This window comes from Conger conger, chromosome 10 (assembly GCF_963514075.1).
Source record: "Conger conger chromosome 10, fConCon1.1, whole genome shotgun sequence".
Lineage (NCBI taxonomy): Eukaryota > Metazoa > Chordata > Actinopteri > Anguilliformes > Congridae > Conger > Conger conger.
In genome coordinates, this window is record NC_083769.1 from 13,624,325 (window position 1) to 13,649,343 (window position 25,019).

The following is a 25,019-nucleotide window of genomic DNA, read 5'->3' on the forward strand; positions in this document are numbered from 1 at the left end:
TTTTGCCGTTTAAGCCGTGATTAATTGTTTGGGTAAATACATACGCTGGTTGGTTGATAAAAAATTTAATTTTTTAAACATAAAGAATGTCATTTAATATTTGAATGTGAAATTTCTGCTTTCAGAAAAGTACTGCTTTCTTTATGTGTATTTGACCACAACACGAAATAACCTTGCGCGTGCGCGATCCGCCATTGTGTGTTTTGGCGCGCGCATCAACGCAGCCAGGAGGGGAGAGAGAAGCGCAGGGCGCTGAGGGGAAGCAGCGACGAAGCGGGGCATACAGACACAAAATACTGCGGGTAAGTAGAATTCTTGTCCGTCACGAAAAAGACAAGAATGGCATACAGAACACAAAGGCGAGGGAGGATGGAGTTTTCAGTAATACTCTCCACTTGGCGACAACGTTTAAATACATGTTAATTGTTGCTGTAGACTAGTCTATATGGTTTCAGGAAATATAGCTAGCTCGGGCTATGTAGTGGCTGGGAATGGAAGCTAGAAAGATGGAGGATGACTGACAGCCGTATGGACGAATCGGTGTGCTTAAATGCTCTGGACGGTTTTGAAGTCGTTCTGCGCTGTCTAATCGGCGAAGATGGTGGAGGAGTGATTTCCTGGAAGAATCGTTTTCGTTACTGCCATGCGTGCTGTGCAGCTAGCTAATTTGCACAAAATATAACTCGCCTCATGCATTCTATGTAAACGAACAGTGATATAGCATGTAATGGAAAATATTTGAGACGTGGCCGAAATAAGGTATTCGAGCTGTGGTTGCTGAAATCGGAAAACAGTCTTGCACACGACCAAAACAGGGCCGAGGTCTGCGTTCCTCAGTACACCCCGCGCTCTAGCCAGCCAGCTAACGGTAGTTGGTTAGCTCAGTTTTTGATTTGATGCCGGGAATGGAAACGTATCTTACATCTTACCGGCAAGTCTCCGAGCTGGAACCCATAGCAAATGCATTCACGACATGTACCCTTCCATTTACACCAATATCATGCATGCTGTTATTACCACAATTAATATAATTTATTTGGATTGTTTATCTTGCTGATGGTTAGCTAGCTAAGGAGCTATTCATTTGATTTCCTAGTTTAGCTATCTCGCGACAGTCATAAGGTTAGCTAGGTTGCGATAAAACCTGGTAACTTAGCTATCACCAAGTTATTTTTCAGCAATACGCAGACCAGAAACATTTTTCACTCTTCTAGCCATCAATGGAAGCTAGCTAACTTGAATCGAAAGTGTTGAAGACCGCTTGTTGGTGACCGGCGACTGCAAGTGGTGAAAATGCTAGATAGCTATATTCCTGAAATGATGAGCTAAATGAAAAGTAAGTTGCTGTGGTGTCAACATTTGCTTTGGAGTTACAATAAGTGTAATTAGAGGTAGGGAACACTATGATTGGTTTCCGTTGGCTACTTCGTTACTGTCCGTTTGGGCTAGCAAAGCCACATTCATGGGTGTGATTTCTTGTCTGAGCAAAAGGACCACAATGATGAGACCTGTCGACAAACCAAACGCATATAGGCAAGTCAACCTCCAAAGTAGTCGGTAACATTAAAGACGAGTCCTAATAGCTGAAAACTAGGTAATGTGTAAACATGAGAGATGGATAGCTACTATGTCCAGTAATTACTGGTGGGTTTGTTTTGGGGACTTGTGCGAACATAATTGCTTATATTTGATTATGTAATTGGCTATCTCGGGCTGTGAATTTAGATGATCATGCCTGTTTGCAATTGAAGGATAGAGAAGAAGTCCATTAACAAATAATGACTAGCTACCACGCGGAAGTGGGGGTTGGGGAGTCAGATAGGCGGCCTGTAAGACTCCCAAATTCCGCTATCAGGCAGCGCGGGGTGTGGGCGCGTTGTTGGGGACCTGTGGCATCTCTCACCGCGGCAAAAGGTACAACCAGCGGCCCTCATAACGCTACTGTGTGGCACGGAGGTGTGTGGTGTTATCCTACCCTAATACAAGGATCTGGCTTGAGGTCCGTTAACGTTCCAGTGTCTCTAAAGATGAGACCCTTCACAGAATGTTTTCTCGACAGTAGTAAACATCCAACCCCATTCATAGAGCACCGATTTGTGTCCTGATTTTCACAGTATTGTGGTCTAAAGAAAATGCACTTCAGTTAACTCGAAAGCAGCTCAAGCTTGTTTCAGAAGCTGTACAAATGAGCAAGCGTATTGATTTTATAGCACCTCATTCGCAGCCACAATTATAAATGCCAGTTTTCATATCACACTGGGGCTTTCCATCTTTGTTTCCAAAGTTGAGACTCCAAAAGGCCCATATCATAATATTAGATCTATCTATTAGATACTGCACCACAATTTAGTGCAGTAGTGTTGGGGTGCATTCATTTTCAGAGATTTTTCAGACTGAAATTAGATTAAAGGTAATTTCTTGAAGAATAATTGCATGCTGTACCCATGTACCTGTACTAGCATGCTGTCACTTTCTTCTTTGGAGATACTATTATGCCCAAATACAATTATGCCCTAATACCACCGTCGTCAAGTTCCGTATGAATAAAAAAAATATCCTGCATTACATCCTGCAAAACTGTCTGCCAAGCACAAATGTGCCGTAAAACTTGAATTATATGCAACAACAAATTAATGTGGAATGTTAATTTAGTAACAAGCATATATGTTTCTCACATGACAGGGTAAATTGTCCTCCATTAGACATTATAAATGTGTAATTAAAGACAAAGAACAGTTCCTTACACTACAGGAATTGTATTATGGGTATAGATTTGTATTAAAAATGTTTTATGTCTGTTTTAGGGGTGAACCGAGGGCATTGGGCTTCTGAGTGGCCGTTGGCGAGGAGATTGAGCTCAACGTTTTCACCTTTAGATCATCTGTGTCTTGACAACCACCTGGACTGAACCATCAGCAGTGAGTACTGCCAGCGCAGGCCCTGTGCGGACACAGCCTCACACGGGGGCAGAGTCGACTTACTACCACACTCTGGGCTCATCATAATCGCATATGTTTCTCCTCTCTTTTTTCCTTGCGCCTGACCCGGAAATCGATCGAGATCCGCCGTCTTTAAGGACTTTCCAACCTGTTAAGTGTTCCTTCTAGGAGCTAGAAGTAGAAGTTAGGAACAATCCTAAACTTTCCTTTCAGCCAGGAAACATGAGCAGCGCGTATTTGTGGAAGTATTTTCTCGTAAAGCATGACGTATAAATGATTGACCTGTCCGTCCACCTCTCCCCATCTTCCACGCTATGCCACGTCTGCAACTGACGTGATTTCGAACTGACGTTTGAAGGAGCAAGGACGTTCCATTCGCCTAATTCCCGTTTTCTTGATTTCCCCCTCTTCACTTCTTTCTCTCGCCTCTTTTTCTAGCCTCTCCCGATGGGTGGAGCTAGGAGTAGAAGCAAGGAAAAATGTGAAAAATTGTGAAAAATAAGCGATTGGAAAGAGCCCTTTCAGTCATTAAAAAAATGGCCTCTCCCGGAGCAGTTTGGTACGTAAGTGGCTTTGGCCCTGGCTTTTAGAACATTCTGGATTGTGGCCGGCTGACTGATTGACAGGAGACCTTCTTCTGTAGTGCTGGTGTGCATTCAGGTTTAATGTGACGGGCGTGTACCGGGGGGATTGGGGTTACACACTTAATGCAGGGCATCTGAGGCTTGTTGTGAACATTGGAACCTCACTCACACAGGGACAGACAGAACGACCACCTTCACACCTGATGGAGGCGGGGCCTTGACAGTGGCAGTGGTTGTGTCTCAGGTTGTGAGGTTATCGGGGTTCTATAAGGTGTTTAAGATTGACGATCAGAAATACAAGTTCTGGAATATGTGTTAAAAAAAGAAAATAAAAACAGCCTTTTTCATGAAGTACTTGAAAATGATAGCCTCCAAAATGAACTTAAAAAAAACAATTTTTTAACAAAGAATGTTGCGTGTGGCTATTTCCCAGCAATTTGTTAAGAGAAGATCATCAGTATCAATTGAGCCTTTTCTCCAGCTGTTGCGTAGCTGCCCATGTGACCACAGCACCAATGTGTCACAGGGTGTGTGGTCATGTGACCAGCACCATTGTTTCGCATAGTAAGCTTGGGAAGAGGCGTTGCCCAGAAATATTTTTCGAAAGAAAAAAAGAAAGATTTCCGTTCTGTGTTTCTTTACCTGAGAATAATCATCATGTTTTATACACAAACCGGTAGTTTAGTGCTTCACTGTTTGTATAGCCTAGAAAACAATAGTGTTGGGTAACTACAATATACTTTCAGTTACCTTGTGTTTAAGATAAATATGATGATTATGCTCGGATAATGAAAATCGCATTTTGATATAGGAATTATCTTCTCATCACTTCAACCCTATTACATAGTGAAATTATCATGGATCAGTCGTTGTTTTGTTTCATTGGTCCGGGTAGCTAACATGATTTCCAAGTAATGGTGCATTCACATTGCTTCTTCAAAATAAAAAATAAAACCTCTACTTTAATGGTCGGCATTTATATAGCGCCTTTATACAAAGCGCTGTACAATTGATGCTTCTCATTCACCCATACACTCACGCACCAATGGTGATTGGCTGGAATGCAAGGCACCAACCCGCTCGTCGGGAGCATTTGGGGGTTTGACCCACCCAGGGTGGGATCGGGGGTTTGACCCACCCAGGGTGGGATCGGGGGTTTGACCCACCCAGGGTGGGATCGAACCTGCAACCCTCCGACTGCCAGACGACCGCTCTTACCGCCTGAGCCCCTACATTACCCCTAATGTTCCCAGGTAGTGCCATTACAAGGCCATTTGTCTGTCATTATTGTCTATTTAGTAGTATTTATATTGTTAAGTACATGGAAAAAGATAAATAGAAAAATTGATGCCTTATGAGCTTTGTGAATCAGGAAGATTGCACTTATTTCTGGTTTGTGTAGCATTTTTTTACTAGTTGTAGGTTGAGATTTAGACCATTTGTTATCATGGTTTCAATTGCAAAAAGTAATACCTAGAAATGTTTCAAATGCTGTTTTCCTTTTTCAGACCCGTCACACATTTCAGTTGCTTGTTTTTTTTCTAGGTCATTAAAAATCGGGAAATGCTGCTTGGAAAAAGACCTTGAATTTAATTTCATGGTGTCTGTATGAACAGTTATGGGTCCCTCTGAGAAGCAGGCAGGTGACGTTAAAGAACTGACCGCAGTTGTGGGAATATCATGGGAATTCCCAGCCTGGGAAGAACCGGAGTGTGGCTATTGTCCCAACACACGACTCCGTTTGCTTCACTGCAGCGGATTCCGTCTGGGTTTAGGTAAATCTTAGATCTCATAGGAGCTTCTAAGTCACTCGGCCATCTTGGAATGCTGTTGCCTTCTTGGCTGATTATAATTTTGGTGATGGAAAAGCATAGTTTCTCGAAGTGATGCGGTTGCGATTGGTTTGACATAAATTGAAAGTCGCTATTAAGGTATCAGCTTGTGTTTTATAAACATGGTGAACTTCCAAATGAACCCCATGTCTGTGTGAGTTGGAAGGCACTGTCAGTTCATTATGTAATTATGTAATGTAATGTATCACATGCAGTTTTGAGTGCCAGCTGCACGTACATAGGCTCATTGCTTTTGGACTTTGGCGATAAGCGCAAGAATACATATAGCACCTTTTGTATAAAACCCGCATTGCCCCCCACTCCTCCATAGGCATAAGAGTCAGAGAACTACAATAATCTTCAGTTAGTTGCTTTATTATATACATTTTATTTAAGTCAAAGTAAATGATTGATCAATCGATTTTTATTTGGATCGCGCATTTTACGAAGGATTTGTGACACTTGCCAGTTTACCCTGGCCTAACCTCCCATTAAGCCAGACCGGGGCGGGTGGAGGGGAAAGGACATCTCCCTGGATGGCATGCATTAAGAAACCATGGGCAGAAGCAGAATCATGGGGGCCCATCCTCCTCTGGCAGCTTTAGGGTGTGGGGGTACCCCAAAAATATCTAATGCCAGTCATAAATAAAAGATGAAAGTTTGGTATATTAAAGCCCATCAGTAAAAATCTAGGATCGATTAAATAAAATGATCAGAAGCCAAAGATAAAGTTAAGTTTCAAGTTGAGACTTAAAACTACAAACTAACAAACGCTGGAGTGTCATCTAGCAATGCTAGCCTTACGTGCATTCACTGTTCTTGCAGACCATTTTTCCTCGAAACTGTTTTTTGGATGTGCAGTGCATTGCACTTGGGACTGAAAGGGATGGCATATTGTGTGTGTGTGTGTTTGTTTGTTTGTTTTTGGGGGGAGACTGACGGGTTTAACGGGATGTATGTGTGAAGCACCCACCGTTCCCCTGGGACATTGTCTGCCTCCCTGTGTCTCTGCCTGCTCTGAGCCCCGCTGGGGGCCGGAGGGGCCAGACTGCTTGTCTGGTGCATTATCCCCCAGGGACCTGGGCTGGCAGGCAGAGAGATGGCATACACACCTGTTTACCTCACCCTACCGCACACCCCCAATTATCTTTCTATCTATCTATCTATCTATCTATCTATCTATCTATACATTTTTCTATCTATCTATCTATCTTTCTATATATACATTTTTCTATCTATCTATATATGTATCTTTGGAAAATGTGCTTAGCAGATGGCTTTTTTGTCAAGTTATGGCAGTCATTTTTGGGTGAGTCTCAAAGCTGAGGGCAACACCACGAGTTTGCTCATCACTGCACGTGGGATTTTGGGAGTGTTATATGCTCAGTCATTTCTCTAATTTCATAATCTGGCTGTGTTTCCTGGTTCCTGTAGCTGCGTCCGGTTAAATCTAGATGACCTGTAGCGGTGTCGGGTTAAAGTCACAGTCTTAACACTGTGTAAAGTAGTCCTACCATAGGCACAGTCTTAGCACTATGTGAAGTAGTCCTGCCATAGGCACAGTCTTAGCCCTATGTGAAGTAGTCCTGCCATAGGCACAGTCTTAGCCCTATGTGAAGTAGTCCTACCATAGGCACAGTCTTAGCCCTATGTGAAGTAGTCCTGCCATAGGCACAGTCTTAGCCCTATGTGAAGTAGTCCTACCATAGGCACAGTCTTAGCCCTATGTGAAGTAGTCCTGCCATAGGCACAGTCTTAGCCCTATGTGAAGTAGTCCTACCATAGGCACAGTCTTAGCCCTATGTGAAGTAGTCCTGCCATAGGCACAGTCTTAGCCCTATGTGAAGTATTCCTACCACAGGCACAGTCTTAGCACTGTAAAGTCATGGTCATGACGCTGTTTCACAAAGGTCTCATACGGATCTAATTTCAGCAGTGTGATGGCATATCTGTAGCTGCATAGAAATCAGTGTTAAGTGGACGTATCTTCTAAGCACCCAGAGAAGCAGGTTAAACAGAACCGCCCCATCTGACTGAATATTCAGTAGGACTCTCACCTTTTTCAGGGGGTGGGGGGGGGCTGTGTGGCTTTATGCAGATAATCCCAATCAGCGGGCCTGTTTGCAGTTGAAAAGGTGCCCAATCTAAAAGAGCTTCTCAGAAAAGAGTACCCGGATTAGCATAAAACTGCCAAGTCGTCGACGCACAAAGGACGGTGGGATTGGAGCAGTTACTCGCCTCTTCCAGAGGTGCCTATTCCTTTCATTACATTTCTTTCATATTCCACCTCAGCGCTCTCCCGGGCGCTGACCACGCCTGCAAGCAGCTGTCAACTCACCTTGTTAGTCTTCACTTCACGCGTGCCGTTTATGTTTTGCCGTCTGGACGCGTGCTGTCCTTTTCAGCTATTTAGACACATCTTTCATTCAAGGGTCCTGGAAAAGATTTTCCAATATTCAGGACATGAACTAATGATTCCAAATATTGGAGCAAAGAAAAATCTGATTTGACCACAACTAGACTTTTACAAGATTTGCAATTCCATGAGAATCGAATGTACAAAACAAAAAGAGGATTTGGTAGTTTAGAAAGTATTGAATAAGCACCTTTTGCTTAACAATTGATCAAGGTATAGGATTGTGTCTACCATGAGTAATTGTGGGCGAAGAACTACTAACAATCATTATTTCCAGTAGCAGGATATTGTGCTCTTGGTAACGGTTGTCCTTCAGCACAGATCTCCGATCGGCTCACAATCCTTCAGTTAATAATAAAAAGAGAAATGGTGGCAAAAACTGGCATCAGCTCCGTGCCATAATGAGTACATTTATACTTCCGCCATAAACTTTGAATGTGGTCAAAGAATATCGTTTTACTCCCATATTCTGAATCATAAGTTCATGTCATGATTTTATAGGAGTCGTTTGCGCGGTTGTGTGTAAGTTTGCGTGTGTAAGTTTGCATGTGTAAGTGTGGCTCTGGCTGCAGTGGTCTGCAGCTGAAAGGGCTCAAGTTTGCTCTTATCGGCTTCACAGAATGACCACTTCCGCTGGAATGCTGTTGATCTGGTTGGACTGCCAAATGGAGACGCGTGCTTTTCTCTGTTTGACGTTGGTGTGCTGTGTAGTTTAAATGCGGTATCCCGGTCCGAATGATGGGTAAGGGGTGTTGAGCGGACTGCTGTGCTGTCCTAAGCCCAAACAGACTCCCTCTGGCCCCCATGTGTTAAACTTTGACTTTGTGAGAGGAAGAATGTGACCCTCAGAGACCGCAGTAAAAGTGCTGTAACTCAGATCTTTTCTACGGGGGCTAGTTTGAGTGCCACTGTGTGTAACCGTCTGTGGACGTTTCCGATCTCCCAGATCCCGGAGTGCGCAGAAGGGGTCAGAAATGTCATCTGGAACCCTTCCTGCTCCCTCTGACGTGGCATCCCACGTGCCTCAGCTTTTATTTCACAGAAAATGTACATCCCTATCTCCGTAAATCTGTGACTTTACAATCGTAGGAGGACCTTCCACAGACCTGGCTAAATGTTTACAGTAATTGAGCTTTTGAGCTGAGGAAAGGAGGATTTGTGGGACATTTTGGTGCATGGTTCATGGTGCCGTTTATTTTTGAACATTTGTTTACTGATGATGTCAAATGTGGCTTGCTTTATTGAATTTAATTAAGCACACGTGCCTTTAGACTTGCCAACTGCACACATTAAAACGGAAATGATACCAGAGAAACTCCAGAAGGTGAACTATCCCTTCGAAAAGGGAAAAGAAACATTTAAAATTGAATAAAAATGTAAACGCATTGCTTTTCTTTTGTCTTGGCGGCAGAGAGTGTGGGTTATCCCTCCTACCACCAGAGGGCGCCTCTCTAAGCGGTTGAGCAGAGCACTTGGCAGCCATGGGAAAGAAGAACCAGCGCCGCCCCGAGGACGACCAGTCTTCGTCGGAGGAGGAGGAGTACGTGGTGGAGAAGGTGCTGGACAGGAGGATGGTGAAGGGCCGAGTAGAGTACTTCCTCAAGTGGAAAGGCTTCACAGAGTAAGAGTCTAACAGGCCGTCCCCTGCCTTCACCTCTCCAGCTCTGGAGTCTCTGAAGACCGATGTCTTTGTTTTCGGGGCGGGACGTTTCCGAGTTCTTTGGCTGACCCGGGAATGTCCAGTAGATGGCCCCTCAATAGCCATTTACTAAAGAAAGAAAGAAATGAATAAATGTACGTGTGTATGTTTATACCCATGAATGCAAGTGTGAGTTTGATGTAGTGTAATAAACGTGACCCTTATACATTGACTTTTTCACACTGTCCTATGAAAAAAAACAAACTCCTCCGTTCATTTCCGCTGGGAACAGATTATGACCTGAACTGACCTCTCCTAACACCTCCCCCGCTTCTCAGATCCCACCACAACATTTACCTCACCCCACCCCAGCCTGTACCAAAACCCAATTTGCATTTAATCCTCTAACCCAGTTTCTCAGGGCTCTCGACCACCCTAAAATGGATGTACTTGCCCACCAATTCAGTATTGTAGGCAGAGACCAAACATGCCTTTCAGTCCCAGAGATGGTGCGAGCTGGTGTATTAAGACATGCCCCATGTATGAGTTAGGGTCTGTGCATCAGGGTTATGATATGCCTCATCCAGCCACAGAGTAGTTATCCTGGCCTGGTTATTCCCCAGTGGGGAATGGTCAGGAAGTGCCCTTATCGTTTGGTGTTGGTGACCTTCTTCCTGCTGTCTGCAGTAAACACAACACCTGGGAGCCAGAGAAGAACCTGGACTGCCCCGAGCTGATCTCAGAGTTCATGAAGACCTACAAGAAGCCCAGCAGCGCCCCCAGCTCTGCCTCCTCTGGGGGGCGCTCCAAGGACCCCACCAAGAGGAAAAACTCCTCAGACGAGGAGGAGGAGGAAGAGGAGGGAGGCAGCAAGGCCAAGAGGAAGAAGGAGGTGGGGTCTGTGTGTGTGTGTGTGTGTCTTAGCTGGAGAGGGTTTGTGTGTGCTCTTGTTTTACTCTCTCAGGGGCAGAGTGTGTGTGTGTGTGTGTGTGTGTGTTAGAGAGAGGGAGAGGGACAGAGGCAGAGGGAGAGGGAGTGTATGTGTTAGGGAGAGGGATAGAGAGAGAGAGGGAAAGAGGGAGTTTGTGTGTGTTAGGGAGGGAGGGAGGGAGGGAGGGAGTGAGTGTGTGTGTGTGTGTGTTAGAGAGAGAGAGAGAGGGAGAGGGATAGAGAGAGCGAGGGAAACAGAGGGAGAGGGAGTGTGTGTGTGTTAGGGAGCGGGATAGAGAGAGAGAGAGAGAGGGAAAGGGAAAGGGAAAGGGAGAGGGAGTGTGTGTGTGTTAGGGAGAGGGAGGTGGGGAGGGAGGGAGTGTGTGTGTGCATGTGCGTGTGTGTTCGCTCTTGTTTTACTCTCATGGTGAGAGTGTAATGGCCGGTCTCCTCTCAGGATGACATCCTCATTGCGCGGGGCTTTGAGCGAGGGCTCGAGCCGGAGAAGATCATCGGGGCGACCGACTCCTGCGGTGACCTCATGTTCCTCATGAAATGGTGAGTTCTCATTGGCCAAGGACAACCTAGCAAACACAAATGTATGAGATCAATATGCTGCTGACAGTAGCACAGTGGTTTGAGGCTCATTTGATACCTTGCACCCTTGATGACTTAAAACCATTTAGCTCCCAAGTTTGTTCCACACTGTATCAGCGTAATTTACAGCTGAATCTAGTCCCACCCCCCAATTCCCATAGAGATCCATTCAAATGCAAAGTTTTAGTATTGCTTGTAGGACAACCTGAAAATAAGATATCCAGACTCAGATAATGTTAGTGGGTCACAGACATCAGGATGCTATGGCATGAAAAGGATGTGCAACCAAATGCAAAACATGACTCTAATTTGACATTATGTTAATTTGTCTCAACCATTGAAATGGATGACTACTTATAACAAGTGTCAATACTGCTATGTTGAAACCAAAAGAAATAGAAATACCCTTTAATAAAAGCTCTGAGTCTGTGCTTTGACCATGTATGAATTATTTGATTACAAACAGAGAAAATAAAATATTAAATCAGAAAAGGCAGAAAATAACTCACGGCTGTTAAACTCAGAATAGGGTCATTTTTGATCCTGTGTACAGGATTAAGTATATATAAAAAATAATACATTTCATTCTGCCATTACAATACATTTGGAGGACACCAAGTTTAACACATGGTGTGTGAGAGACCCATACTCATTGTAGGTAGTAAATGACCTGAAATTGCACTGGGGAAGATGGGAGTACTCAGAAGTTAGAAGGAATCTTTAACTTTGCAGTATAGTTCCCTAAAGTTTAAAGTAAAAAAAGAAAAACATATTTCACTAAATAAACAGGTGAACGAATTCTTTCCATTTTCAAACAGAAGTAAAAGCAAGGTAGTGTAGGATGAGTTGGCCAGAAGCCTCAAAGAGAAGCCACCCACATCTACAGCAGATTACATCTGTTGGGAAATTCTACAGCACTGTTGGTGTAGAATCTTTTACCTTTACCTAAAGTTTGATTAGGTAAAGCTGATAATCTGTTCTCTGATCCTCATAACAGTGGTAAAGTCTGATCTGTTCTCTGGTCCTCATAAAGGTAGTAAAGTCTGATCTGTTCTCTGGTCCTCACAAAGGTAGTAAAGTCTGATCTGTTCTCTGGTCCTCGTCAAGGTAGTAAAGTCTGATCTGTTCTCTGGTCCTCGTCAAGGTAGTAAAGTCTGATCTGTTCTCTGGTCCTCACAAAGGTAGTAAAGTCTGATCTGTTCTCTGGTCCTCGTCAAGGTAGTAAAGTCTGATCTGTTCTCTGGTCCTCGTCAAGGTAGTAAAGTCTGATCTGTTCTCTGGTCCTCACAAAGGTAGTAAAGTCTGATCTGTTCTCTGGTCCTCGTCAAGGTAGTAAAGTCTGATCTGTTCTCTGGTCCTCATCAAGGTAGTAAAGTCTGATCTGTTCTCTGGTCCTCATAACGGTGGTAAAATCTGATCTGTTCTCTGGTCCTCATAACGGTGGTAAAGTCTGATCTGTTCTCTGGTCCTCATAACGGTGGTAAACTCTGAGCCAGAGGTCCTCATAACGGTGATGAAGTCTGAGCCAGAGGTCCTCATAAAGGTGGTAAAGTCTGATCCTCAGGACCCCTCTTTGCTCTGCAGGAAGGACTCTGACGAAGCAGACCTGGTGCTGGCGAAGGAAGCCAATCAGAAGTGTCCACAGATCGTCATCGCGTTTTATGAGGAGCGCCTGACCTGGCACGAAGACGGAGAGAAGAAGGAGAAGGGCAGCGTGAGCGTGTGAGCGCTGTGTGGGAGGGGCCGGGGGGAGCCCGCCGCCTCCACTCAGAGACAGACCCTTACCACCACTTCGCTTCCTGCTTCCTGTCCCTTCCTGCAAAAACACCCCAACCAACCAGCTGTGGACGGCTCTGCCTACTTCATGACCCCTCCCTGCATTACCCCCCTCCCCCCCCCCCGCCCCCGCCCCCGCCCCAAAGCTGCCCACCTATGTACAGCCAAATCTCAGCCGTCAGCTTCCTGGGCCCATTTTTATAAAGAAACTGAAACAAAATGGAAGAGAAGAAGAGGAGAGAGGAAGGGGTGGAGTGAGATGGACTTTATCGATGTGTTATTTTTATTTTTCGTTTTTTTTTTTCGGTTTTTTTTTTTCATTTTTTAAAATCCTGTTTTGTCTTCTGTGCTTTTGTGGTAAACACATGAGGTGAGATGATGATCTGGTAAGTTTTTAAAGTGCATCAGTTTGTGTTGATAAACTAGTTGATGAACTGTTCCTCAGTGCAGGTACAGAGCATGCCCCCCCCCCCCCAACTGCTTTACTGTTCTACTCAGTTGTTTCTCCCAAAAGCAGAGAGCTCGCCATTTAGATCCCCCCCCCCCTCTCGATTTACACCCGTTCTTGGAGTTAATCAATCATGCAAACACAACCCCTTATGAAAATGATAATCGTGTCTGGAGAGGGCGTGCAGAACTGTTGTGATTGGTCAGTGTTTTACAGGTGAGCCCTGACCTGTGCTGCGATTGGTCGGCCCTGAGCTCTGTAGAGTTCCTGATGTCTTCACAACACAGTATTGACACAGTGAGGAGGGAACTTTGGGCTTGCAGTCAACTGTAGGAGCTTTGGGCAAGGAAGATGCAGGAGCCACTGTGTACTTATGCTAAAACAAAATAAGCTTCTGACTGACAGATGCTCGATTCTGTTAGCGCAGTCACTTTCATGAGACTCTTATTCGCCGTTGTGTCAAGCGGTAGCACTTGAATGGTAAACACTTTTTTTACAGTTCTGGGTGATTTGTTCCTTTAAATGAAATGGTCTGCCTTGGAGTAGTTTTTACATGACGTTATCATTACAGTTATTTAAGTGAGCGGACGCTTTTGTCCAAAGTGACTTACAGCTGATTAGCCTAAGCAAGCGACAAACCCCCCCTGGAACAATGTAGGGTTAAGGGCCTTGCTCAAAGGCCTGACAGCTGTGGCTACACTGGGGTGTCAACAACAAACCTTCCGGGCCAGTCAAACAACTTCACCACGATGATATGGGCTGCCCCCATCGGCTCCTGGGCTGGGGGTCTATTGGTCACCGCTGGGTTGGGGTAAAACCCAGGGGACAGGACAGCCTTTAGGTGTTTGGGGGCAATTTCATTCTGGTAGGCAAAAGAGGTTTGATTTGGATGCCGATTATTGCAAGAAGACTAAAATGACCGTGCAGAACTTTTAATGCAAGCCGGCGTTTTCGTCTTTTAAAAAAGAAAAAAAAAAAAGTATTATTTTATTATTTGATTGATCAGAAATGATGATAAGCAACATGTTTATTTCCCCTGTAGACAGACCAGCTGGAGTTTGATTGGTGTCAGGCAGCCCGGAGGAGAAAGTAGCAGGTCCAGACAAGTGCTCATGTAGTGTTGATAACAGCTGAACTTCACCTGGAGGATGAAAAACCTGTCCCTTTCAGTTTTTTTACTTCTTTGTTTTGGAAAATGATGTAAATGCAATGTAAATTTTAATTGGCAGGCTGGAAAGTGGTGAGATTGTAACAAGCGTGGAGTTTAGTAACGGCGAAAAAGAAAAGTACTAAAGATGAAAAAACATGCTTTGACTTCCGGTTGCAATGTGGAGAATCGTAACCAGAATTTTCTCCCGAAATTCCACTCCGTTTGGTCACATGACGCTGGTCTGCTTTTGGGAATGCGTTCCCCCTCAGATTCCCGCCGACATGGCCAGAGTCTGCCTGCAGTGTGTGAATCAGGGTACAGCCTTTCTAAAAGCCTTTCATTGTCTTTGTTATTTGTTATCAGAAAATGTGAACCGTGAAGGCAGGGGAGGTGGGTACAGTTCAGAGTTGGTGTAACAGAGTGTAAGCATATCCTCACACGCACCCACAAAACAATGGTATTAAAATGCTGTCACCCTACCCATCACCACCCAACACACACACACACACACGCGCGCTCTTTCTTACCTGTGTTAGCAATTCTGAAGGACCACGGTCCAAAAAGGTCTCCACTAAGACTGACCCAGAGTGTTGCGTTTTGTCAGAACACGGCGGTACGGTAACGCAGGTGAATGGGGCAGGGTGTCATGCCCACTAGCGCGTTCGCTGACGCAAAGCCGTGTACCGGCGGAGGCTGGTCGCTGTGGTAACTGAGGAAGACTACACAAACATTCCAACAGGCACAGTTTTGGACACATTCGCCTGTTTGAGAGAAGCATGGCTGGAAGACTTGCCATAGCCTTTTGCAGATCTTAAGCCAGCAGAGGAAAGCCCTACTACCTTGCTTTTTGGTTGCATATTACTACGAGCGTAGTTCCATCATTGGAGCCATCTACAGTTTATGCAGCTCCCTAGTATTCACCTGCACTGTACTTCACTAGCATAACACTCCATCTTGTGCTACTCACTATCGCCCAAATTGCTTGTGGAAATTATTTCAGCTAATGTGAGTTACCCGAAACGGTGTCCGCAGAACACCTGTGAACCAAAGTTAAACGGTTCTATGCGCTTGGATATCTCATCTGTTATTTAAATTGAAATGTTTATTTTTATTATTTTTTCTATTTTTTTTTTTATAACCTCTTAAAGAAAAGGTTTCACCCTTTTTTCCTCCCCCCGACAGACGCGAGTAAAATGATGTCATCATGCTCACAATCTGCTGTTTGCTGTGATTGACGCCTGTGTCTCAGCCCCCACTCGCATTGTTCTCACGGGGTGGGCGGGTCGGTGTCCCCGCCCAAACGGTTACCAGGGGGATCCGTGGCGGGCTCTTCAGGGCAGTGGGCGGGGCGTAGGGCATTGACAGTAACCAATGGCAGCGAATCGCCACTTGCGCATTGTTTGTTTGGCGCTGGTGGAATGGAGTTTAAGCATATTGTCACGCATCACCCACTCCTATGACTGAAACTGTGGGGCTCATTCCGATCGCTTATTTCAACCTGGTGTCCTCCATCCTCCCCCGACCCACAAAGTGGTTTGAGGTCTGTCATCTTTAAGGTCATTCAATTTTGTTAAATGTTCCTTCAAGGAGCGAGGAGCTAGGAGGCTCCCCGAAGATTTCTTGAGCGAGGAAAGCACATTTCAGAATGTGTGAAGTGTACATTACTGCCCGTCTGCCGTGTCTGTCTGTCTGTCTGTCTGTCTGTCGCTATTGTGGGCGTCAGTGACGTTTGAAGGGGCAAAGACATTCCATTTTCCAAATTCACGTTTTCCCAAATTTCCCCGTCTTCACCTCATTTTCTCTCTCGAGGAAGCAAGAGAATGCAAGGTAAGGAAGAAGGATGTGAGAAATAAGCGATTGGAAATGGCCCTCTCTCCTTCTCGTTCCCTCTCTCCCTCCAAGGCACAAAGACGCACAGGGTTTTAGGAATTTACCAGTGGCCACCCGTGAAACCAGGTATCTGCGGATTTGTGACCCTGACTGTAATTCTCTCCTTTTTTGTTGTATACTTTTCCCTCACACATCCCCCTTCAACACCTCTAATAGACATCTATTCTTTTTCTTTTTTAAACTTTTATTATATATGAGTGTGTTCAGATGTGATATAAGTGTTTGTCACCATATTGTTGGGAAGGCGCTCTGCGCTTTCAATTTTGTATGTCTTGTATGAAATTGTAGTAAACCTAGTTTTGAACATTCTATACTACTTGTCTTTTTTGTGGTGGACCTGTTGAAATGTACAAGAATGCATTTCTAATGCCTTTTTCTTTTGGCTCTTGCCTCTTTTTTTCTGGAGGGCTTGATGTAGATTTGCATCGTTGAATATCTGTTTCAGAAGGCACTTTGTTTTTCCGGGGGGAGGGGGGTGTAATTCTGGGAAGTGGAAGTTGGCTGCCCTTGTGAGTGGGAGATCCCAGTGATGCAATATAAACAGGGCTTCTCAAATTTGGGTCACAGGTCTGAACACTCCTTTCATTCCAGCGACAGTTACTGCCAAGGTGTTACAGTTGTTATTTGGATGCGAATAATATGTAATCGAATGATTTGCCCTCATGATTTAGGCCGGACTACATCAGAAGCGGCCCTGCGAGCTGTGAATAAATCTCCCATATTCTAAACGCAGATTTTATCGTCAGTCAGAACTACTAATATGCTACACTGCATGATTGCCCTATTCTGTAAAAAAGAAGAAATGAAATCACAATTTACAAATGCAGTTGTTTTTTTAAGCATGGTGTTTTACCAAAGCAACTGGGAAATGCGCATTCGCATGGAAGATAAACAAACATGGATGCAGTTGGTCGTGCCGTAGCTGCTAGCCCTGATGACCTGCAGGATAAACGGGTCACCGTCAGCACAACAGGGGGCGCTACAGCAGTGCTCGTCCGTCGCCATTATATTTGACCAGGTCTTCTGATCTCTCAGGCCAAATAGTTCGGTTCGGTTGTTCATGTCTGCCGAACTGTTCTTGTGTCTCTTTATAGGCATGTATGAAAGGAATGAGCTCACTCGACTACTGTCTGGTAGGTTTTCACCTTTTAAACAAATGATTAGTGGCCGCTGTATGTGACCGTGAAATATAGTATACGGAAAAACCCCTTTAAGGTGGGACTTGTTCTGAAAATTTTGATTGTTTTTCCATGATCGATTACCTTGCTTAAGGAAAACGGTATGAAGACTCCTTTCATCAACTCTTTACCATGTCACGAACTTTTACCGCTCGGCCGTGCAGTATGCTTGGAAACCGATAATTAATACTGCTGTGTGGATGGGCTGTACGTTAATGGTCACTCCATAACAAAATCGATGTACACATCATTAAAGGCATCTTTTGTTGGCGCTGATTCATGTTATCAATAACGTAATCCACGTTGTGATTGTATGAAGTCTAAACCAACCAATGCCTTGCGCACACGCACACGCACACACACACACACACACACAGCCTGTGTTCTTTAGGAACTTGGTTTGTATACTGGCTCACAAATATGATTTTCTCATTTTAAATTGGTTTGCATTCCAGTATATTGCACGCTTTCATGCTGAGCAACTTTGCTTAAATAAAAAATCAGTTCTGGCTCAAAGTAAAAGTGAAAATGATTAATTTATGATTAATATGAAATCGTATTATATTCCCCTGTTAAATTCAATTAAGGGAGAACATGTTCACCCGTGACCGAGTTATAATTTTGAGCAAGGTGCAATACCCAGTCATAAACAGCAGAGGGGGCCAGTGTTCAGACCGTTAAAAAAAACATACACTAGAATGGAGCCAGTGACAAAACAGTACTAGACAGCTGTGAGTGTCACCTGCCTTGCTGTCTCTGCCTATAATGTTGATAGGTCTATAATATGCAATGTATAAATCGCAGCCTCTGGTCTTTGGGTGAATAGCATATTCATGTGTGGTCGTGCTCTTCCAGCAGTAACTTATTGCCATATATCCGCCTGAAATCAATCACTTTTGGACCCCATCCGTTATTTTAAAGGATATTGTTTGTATTGTTGGGGCGACATTGGCTCAGGCGGTAAGAGCAGTCGTCTGGCTGTCGGAGGGTTGCTCTGGGTGTGTTGAAGTGTCCCTGATACCTAACCCCCAGTTCCTCCTGACGGGCTGGTTGGTGCCTTGCATAGCAGCCAATCGCTGTTGGTGTGTGTGAGTGTGTGTATGAATTGGTGAATGAGAAGCATCAATTGTACAGCGCTTTGGATAAAGGCGCTATATGAATGCCAACCATTTACCATTTACCACATACATATTAACCTGTATGAGAGTGTTAGAATGTGGCTTGATTAACCATTCAGGAGACAGGGGCCCTCAAAGTTGACCAATATTGGCCCTACCTAAAGACACAGGTATCTTCTTAAAAAAGAAACATAACAGTATGGTTGTCATATCAGAAGGCTTACAAACAATGTTATCCACAATTTCAAAACCTTTCGGCTAAAATATTAAAATAAGAAAATTGGGCATTTTGTTTTGTCCTTAATGCATTTTAAGTTTTAACAAGTACTTGCATCATATAGCATCATAAAGCATCACAAAGCATCATGAAGCATCATGAAGCATCATGAACTCAGCTTTGGATTGTGCATATTTTTGCTGACCTGGGCTTCCTTATGTCATTTCATTTTAACTTTCTGGGAACAGAAAGTTCCCATTTCAACAAATGGGAAAGCTGAAGTAAAATTTGAGGTGAAAAAGAAAACCAGTGGCAACTGGTGTGCTGGAATTAAAAACATGAGAATTTCAGATGTAAATAAGTGTCTACCATATGACATATTTGAGAATGATAAACAAGTCAGTTTTTTGCAAATTAACAGTTCAAGGACAAAAAAGAATCTAATTTGCATATTTTTTTCATTTGGCAACAAAAAAGTAATTGTGGATAAACTTGTTTGTAAGCTTTCCGATAAATTATGAATGTAAAAAATCTAAGAGGGTAAAAAACGAATAGATTTCTGACTCCACTGGGGAATGCCCCATATGCATACATACAGCATGTAAAACCCTATACGAGTGAAGATAAGGCCAGTGCCACTCGCCTGGCAGTGAGCTTTAGGCTGAAGGATGTTTTGATTGTGTGTCTGACAGATGATGTGTGTGTGTGTGTGACCATGCTACTGTATGCTGGCAGTGTCGTAGAGTGGGTACGGAACTGTGTTGCAGGTTCCACTCCTAGGTGGAACACTGTTGTTTGTATGTATAAGAGGGATTCCAAGTAGTCTAATTTAGTGTGTGTGTGTGTTAGATACCTTTTTACACAGCCTGATGTTCTCTTTTTTGGGAAAGGCCTCTGTGTCCTCGGCAAAGCCAGAAGGTCATACTGCAGGACACCAAGGCTGAATCGCGCATTAAAGGCAAAGAATATGAACTCAAAGCAAGGACCAAAGGCCTTACCCACTCATACGATCACAAGCCCCGAGAGGAAGCAGCACACTGTAAAACTGTTTATACCAAACCTATTTATTTATGCCATAAAACAAAAATATGGCAGGTACTGCTAAGTGCTCAGGTCACTGATTTAAACCACAACTGATTACGCATGCCATAAAACAAAAAAGGACAGGTAATGGTAAGTTCACGGACTGTATGCGGATGGTTGTAGATTTCTGTATAATTATTTATAACCTTACATATATATACAGTACTATGCTATTTATGCTGCACACTATTCATAATGTATATTCTTTATATGACATGGTTGATTACCCAGTTCTTTATTTTCTCGGCCGATGACGAATCGTCTCTGTGGAGTGAGGATTCTGTGTGCCGTATAGTTGAAGGTGTCTCCTCCTGAACCCCAAACGCGTTTCAGAAGCGTTTTTGGGACCCTGTGTCGATGCGAGCAGCAGTGGGAGCATTCACATGCAAGCACCAATCACTCTTAAATGGTTGCCATTTATATAGCGCCTTTATCCAAAGCACTGTACAATTGATGCTTCTCTTTCACCCATTCATACACACACTCACACACCGACGGCAATTGGCAGCCATGCAAGGCACCGACCAGCTCGTCAGGAGCATTTGGGGGTTAGGTGTCTTGCTCAGGGACACTTCAACACAGCCCAGGCGGGGGATCGAACCGGCAACCAGACGACTGCTCTTTCTGCCTGAGCCATGTCGCCACTCTGAAACGTCCTCAGAACTGTATCCCTGACAGGTTGGCCAAATTTATCACAACAAAGAAGTGTTGATCCCAACGCAGTAGTTAATTTGAATTAAAACGTAAAAAAAAAAAAAATGATTTAGAAATTTCGGAAATAAAAAAAAAAGCTAAACCTCGAAAACCGCCATGTCACGACCGGATTTTCGAAGGTTACCTTCATCCGTAGATCTGTCCCTGCTTTCAGGCCTCATTTCTTGGGCTGACACGAGTGCTTGAGAGCACGCAAAATAAAACCACCAGCAGATGTTACTGAGAGCACAAGGCTCTGTGTGGCCAATGAAAATACAGCAGGAAAACAACCCCACTTTGAGAAAACGCTCTAGATAATCGTTTTAGCATTTTCTTCTCCCAGAGGGCACCATAGGCCATCTATATTATACGGCCCAGCTCAAATAGCCCTGCGGGTGATTCTAAAGGACCTGCAGGCCAACATGCAGAACATCCATGGCTCCCTGTAATGAGCCCTGTAGGAGTAGCCCCAGTGTATTTAGGGTTTGACAACAATGGGCCATCAAGCCTCCTTCCACTCTTCTTCACTGCCATGTACTGGATGTTGCGGCACAAAAGGCTATACGCAGCTGTGCCTAAATAGAAGGCTTATTGTCGACCTATGTGTGACGTTTCAGTAGTACGTAGGTCCTATGCCACCATTTTAAACCCAAAGAGGAGCAGGCCCCTCTGCTGTACCGAAAGGGTCAGTGAGGATCTTAGCCTTGATAGCGGTGCGCATGCCAGCTGGACTGTATACCTCTGTGCAAAAAAGAAGGTAAGAGCTGAAACATGACACAGTTGACAAGGTCCTGACTCAGACAGGAAGTTGAAACAAGTCTGTGAATGGCTCACAGCATACGTTCCAAGGCTGAAACAAATGGGAATAACTGACCACACTGGAGCCTATTCCACTGGGCCAGTATGTAATTTAGCCTGTTCCACTAGACCTGTCTGTAACATAGCCTGTTCCACTGGGCCTGTCTCTAATGGAGCCTGTTCCACTGGGCCTGTCTGTAACGTAGCCTGTTCCACTGGGCCTGTCTGTAACGTAGCCTGTTCCACTGGGCCTGTCTGTAACGTAGCCTGTTCCACTGGGCCTGTCTGTAACGTAGCCTGTTCCACTGGGCCTGTCTGTAACGTAGCCTGTTCCACTGGGCCTGTCTGTAACGTAGCCTGTTCCACTGGGCCCAGTGCCCCTCCCATTCCACCGGCCCATAACTGGATCAACATAATCGATCAACTCTTACCTTTCTCGCCCCAGCTTTTGACCTTGACGTACTGTCAATCAGCAACCAGTCCCAACAGCATTTTTGTGTCAAGTCTGGTTACCATCGTAAATTATTGGGGGCATTCCCGGAATATTCTGACCTTATCAGGCCAGTGGGAAGACAGATGTCCACCTCAGGGATTCTATGAGAAAATTGTAACCGGGGGAAAGTGTTGGGGATGGAGTTACACAACACTTCTGACTTTGTGAACAGGCCAACTCTGTCTATGCTTCCAAACATCCACGCTCTTAAGAAGAAAGGGTTCCAAACAATTCCTCTGTGTCCCCATCGAGAAACACTATCAAGTTCAGGTTCAACTTGGGAGCTTTCACACTTTTCACACCAACCAAAGATGGCTCATTAAGGATCTACAATGGGTTCCCCAATAGAAAAAAAGCCAAAGGACCAAATAAACTGTATCCCAGTAGCCTAGAAGTTATTTTCATAGGATATATTGTGTTCAAATCCAAGACTCCACTCCCAAGAATATTTCAAACTCCATATTGAGGGGATGTCAGTTTTATTTGTCTGGGTAGTTGATGGGAGATGAATGTACAGAAGAAAGCCCTGTTATTTACTGCCGTGCCGTTCAGCTCTTACAAAGGGAAGAGGAAGGACGAGCTGGTGATATAAATAGGAAACGAGACGAGCGAATGGCATGCTTCAGAGCAGGCTCATGCAAATGCAATGGCGAAATCCATACAGGTTTAGCTCGGTCTCTTTATCAAACCTGGCTGTCTCCCTGTCAGCGCCGTAAACACTCTCTGTTCTCCTCTGGGGGTCTGACGAGGAGCGCGCTTCTGTGAACCACCTGACACCGCTTACGAGGAATTCTGAAACAGCGGTGACATCACCGGTGTCAGTACAGAGGAAGATTGAGAGGTAAACTTTGTGTTCTTATGAATTAGGGAAACACTTTAGCCGTCAAGTAAATTATATCAGCCCAGTGGCCCTTATCCACCTTTGATCTACGTTTTGAGTGATTGTTGTGAGTGACGTTCACAGCTGTGTGTTTTTCTTTCGGAAAACAGCCGTCGGGGTTGTTTAATGTTGGCTCTGTGTCTCTGTTTTATTTATCTATTTATTGATTTGTGCAACGTAGGCTAGCACTTCACTCCTTCGAAATGGTGATGTGCTCCCAGTGCTTCTTCCCTCTGAGGGGAGCGGGGGTGGGGTTGCCTCACAAGGCGGTGGTTGGGTGGTCAGGGCTCAATCAGGACAGGGGTGTTAAGGTTAACCCACAAGGGGTGGGTGTTTCGAATTAAGACGTGAGAACCAGATTCAGGCAGATACATAACTCACACCCCTGAACTGGCTTAGAGACCAGTGTTATAGGATAGTGAGCAGTGTTATTTAATTGTGAGCAGTGTTATTAGTGAGTAGTGTTATTGGTTAGTGAGCAGTGTTACTGGTTAGTGAGCAGTGTTATTGGATAATGAGCAGTGTTATAGGATAGTGAGCAGTGTTACTGGTTAATGAGCAGTGTTATTGGATAATGAGCAGTGTTATAGGATAGTGAGCAGTGTTACTGGTTAGTGAGCAGTGTTATTGGATAATGAGCAGTGTTATAGGATAGTGAGCAGTGTTACTGGTTAGTGAGTAGTGTTATTGGATAGTGAGCAGTGTTATTTCATTGTGAGCAGTGTTATTAGTGAGTAGTGTTATTGGTTTGTGAGCAGTGTTATTGGTTAGTGAACAGTGTTATAGTTTAGTGAGCAGTGGTATTGGTTACTGAGTTTTATTGATTGAAAAGTCATTTCTTCCTTTCCTGAAATAGGTCTAGGGCATTTTACATAAGTGTGCCTCTCTGCAGACCCCCAAAGGAAACGACATGTTAACATAGGGTCAGCATGGTTTTATGAAAAGACAGTGCTCGTCAATACAGGACTATTGGTCCCATCATTGTGATGCCTCTGTGCAATGCTGCCACCTCAGTGGAATGCTCCCAGAACTGTTTTAAGTTGAAATAGTACTGTATAAACCATGGGTTTTCCACATACAGTGTTTGGTGTCTTTAGATAGCTAATGTTGTGGGAAATAGTTGTGTCATTGGTGGTATAGTACACTGGTTGCTCAAGAAAGATCTTGAAATACCATTTCGAAATAAACCACAGGTAATGCAAGTTACCTGTGAGTCAGCATCCAGCTGTGCTACAAAGGTTAGCCAAGTTTGTTAGATGTACAGAGATAAAATCAGTAGGATTATTGTTGTTACCGCCATCTTGTGACTCTTTATTTGATGATTGTTTAGTTTTCCTGTAAACCCTGGGTATATGGCTGTTAGGTATAGAGTCCTTCCAGACACAGTTAACGTAGGATACCTGCACCCCGTACATAGGATCACTCACCTATACACCAGTGCTGTCACAAGATATATAAGTGTATCATTGTAGGCTATACAGGCCAGAGGAACGTCCACATCCACACAGAGAGATAGCGATCATATAGAGCCACACTTGGCGGACATTTGCAGTTCCTTTTGTTGAACTGTTAGAACAGAGGAGCAGTTAAAGTCAGATAAACGAGAACACATTTAATTAACCCTGTTTAACAACACACGTTTCCTCTGACTCTCAAAGACTTCCGCTTTTGGTGTCTTTTGGGGGTTCCTACAGTTGGTGACCTCGACGTTAAGTGTCATCGACCTGTGTCATCGGTGGGGACTACAACAGTGTTTTACCAAACTGCCAGCCCTTTTCATAACTGTTGTACTTGACAAACATGCTCCGGCTCCAGAAACAGCCCAGTAACTCAGTGTGGACAGAGGGGGCACCCCATGTATTTGTTCTCCAAGGCGATGAGTTAGTACACGCCAGCACGTTCCCTCCCATGGGGGCAGTTTACTCTTTGAGCGAGTGAATGAGAGAAGATGGTCTCCTTTCTCTCTCTGTCTCTCTCTCTTTCTCTCCCTCTCTCCCTCCCTCTTTCTCTCTCCCCCTCTCTCCTCTCTGTCCCTTTCTCTGTGTCTGTGTGTTTGTTTCCACCATTGCTGTTTAAAAGGGTGAAAATGGCACTGCCCTGCATCTACCAGAATCTGCCAGATGGAAGGAAGACCAAGTGCTCTCTCTCTTTCTCTCCTTTTCTTTCTCTCTGTGTATCTCTCTCTGTCACTCTCTGTCTCCCCCCCACCCTCTCTCTCTCTCTCTCTCTCTCTCTCTCTCTCTCTCTCTCTCTCTCTCTCGCTCTGTCTGTCTGTACCTATCTTAGCTGCTGGAATGTGAGGTAGAAAGCTGCTCCACTGCAGATGGAATGCAGGGTCAGCAGTAAATTTCCAGCCCC

General features: G+C 44.5%; 1 protein-coding gene across 1 annotated transcript; it reads left to right on the plus strand.

Annotated features, from left to right (window-relative positions):
- Positions 1–164: 164 nt before the first annotated feature.
- LOC133139179 (chromobox protein homolog 5-like) lies at positions 165–16,512 on the plus strand. Its single transcript, XM_061258550.1, has 6 exons — positions 165–302; positions 2,805–2,918; positions 9,183–9,392; positions 10,098–10,302; positions 10,798–10,898; positions 12,522–16,512. Exons 3-6 carry the CDS (start codon positions 9,253–9,255, stop codon positions 12,661–12,663), a joined length of 588 nt encoding a protein of 195 aa, XP_061114534.1. The 5' UTR covers positions 165–302; positions 2,805–2,918; positions 9,183–9,252; the 3' UTR covers positions 12,664–16,512.
- Positions 16,513–25,019: the final 8,507 nt, after the last annotated feature.

What these genes read in the sequence shown, in the direction of transcription:
- LOC133139179 (XM_061258550.1), top strand. Translation starts at nt 9,253, where the DNA reads ATGGGAAAGAAGAACCAGCGCCGCCCCGAGGACGACCAGTCTTCGTCG. An exon ending in AGGCCAAGAGGAAGAAGGAG is followed by an intron (nt 10,303 to 10,797) that starts GTGGGGTCTGTG and finishes GTCTCCTCTCAG; the next exon opens with GATGACATCCTCATTGCGCG. An exon ending in CTCATGTTCCTCATGAAATG is followed by an intron (nt 10,899 to 12,521) that starts GTGAGTTCTCAT and finishes TTTGCTCTGCAG; the next exon opens with GAAGGACTCTGACGAAGCAG.